The sequence below is a fragment of the Dromiciops gliroides genome, chromosome 1, assembly GCF_019393635.1.
Source record: "Dromiciops gliroides isolate mDroGli1 chromosome 1, mDroGli1.pri, whole genome shotgun sequence".
In the NCBI taxonomy this organism is placed as follows: domain Eukaryota; kingdom Metazoa; phylum Chordata; class Mammalia; order Microbiotheria; family Microbiotheriidae; genus Dromiciops; species Dromiciops gliroides.
The window spans coordinates 493,963,385-493,964,936 of NC_057861.1; the positions used below are offsets into that span (position 1 = coordinate 493,963,385).

General features: G+C 47.7%; 1 protein-coding gene across 1 annotated transcript; it reads right to left on the reverse strand.

The window, feature by feature from the left end:
• Nucleotides 1–271: 271 nt before the first annotated feature.
• On the reverse strand, nt 272–848 carry LOC122750769 (thioredoxin, mitochondrial-like). The gene is given in 2 exon segments (XM_043997591.1): nt 272–703; nt 705–848. Coding segments are annotated over 2 exon segments (576 nt in total).
• Nucleotides 849–1,552: the final 704 nt, after the last annotated feature.

Genomic DNA, 1,552 nt, shown 5'->3' on the forward strand with positions numbered 1-1,552 from the left:
GGGTGACCCCATTATAAAGTAATCTTGCTGCAACAGGCCCCTCTCCAAACTTCTCTGGAGACAATTATGACTGGGGCCTGGATGAGGGTGGCCCTGGGGGTGGTGATGGTAGGGGATGGGCTTGGTGGTGGGAGGGGGGATTGATCAATTATGGGAGGGAGCTAGAAGACCTCCAAGCCCCCAGCCTCAGGCTTCCCTCCCTCCATGACCAGTAGTGCCCCATCCCTAATGATGAGTCTTTTGCAGTCAGACAACTGGGAGATGAAGAGCCCTACCTCAGGACACAGAAGGGGCCAATGGGGGCCAGACAGGTGGGGGCCCTGGGGAAAACAAAAGCAGGTGTAGCTCGGCAACCAATTAGCTTCATGAGGAAAGACTCCAGCTGGTCTTCGTCTTTGATGCCCACAAACTTGTGCACCACATCCCTATTCTTGATGGCCAGCACAGTTGGTACAGCAGGAACCTCATACTCAATGGCTAGATTTGTGGTGTCGTCAGTGCCCACCTTAGCCATCAGCAACTTAGCCCCCTGCTTTTCCACCATTTTCTCTAACCAGGGCTCCAAGATCTTGCAGGGGCCACACCACTGTGCATGGAAATCCACAACTACCGGTGTCTCACTGTTGACAACTTTGTCCTGAAAGTCAGGCACATCCTGGACGTTAAACATAATGTTAGAGATCTTGGTAGTGGAGAACCATCCAGGTCAAACTGGGTGTAGCAGCAGAGGGTCTGCTGGAGCTGCCATGGGCCAGAACTTCAGGAACAAGAGGCACTGGGCAACACTGAGGGAACTTCCTAGAGAAGATGGGTGCCAACAATCTCCTGAGGACCATATGCTGAGCCATCTCCCTGTGGCTCGAGTGTGGCAACAAGACCGAGGAGCAGAGGCACACGGACGGCCGACCCTCTCCTCTGCTGCCACCTCTGCCTTTGCCTCTGCCCCCTGCAGCCAGCTCTGTCCTCAAAACTTCTTTCCTTTAATGAATTTTTGTTCCCCTCTTACCCTTTGGTCAATTCTGTTTTTGAAGGTGTTATTTTTTTCAAGATATTTTATACTTTAAGCTGCTAATTTTCTTTTCATCATTTTCTGGCATCACTTTCACTTTTTTCCCCATTTTTTTCCTCTATCATTTATCTTTTTGGAACTCTTCTTGGAACTCTTGTTGGACTTGGGTTTCATTAGAACTTTTAAGGCTTCACTCATAGCTGTTTTCACATTGTCTTTACAGTTTATGTCTTGATCTTCCCTATAACTAATGCTTTTTAATAGTCATGTTCTCTATTTCTTGTTTGCTCATTTTCTAGTATATTTCTTGACTTTGCACTTTATGTTAAAGTTTAGCTCTGCTCCCTTGTGAGTGAGGAGGTATTGTCCCAAGCTTTAAGTTTTTTGTGCTACTGTTTTTAGAGCTAATTCTAGGGGTCTGCAAGTTTTTGGTGCTTCCATGGTAGTGTGATCTAGGGAAAGGTGCAGTGACTGTTCTCCCGGATTATGCACTGGTCTTTACCCACTTATAGCCCTTGTCCCCTTCTGCATCAAATGCCAGTG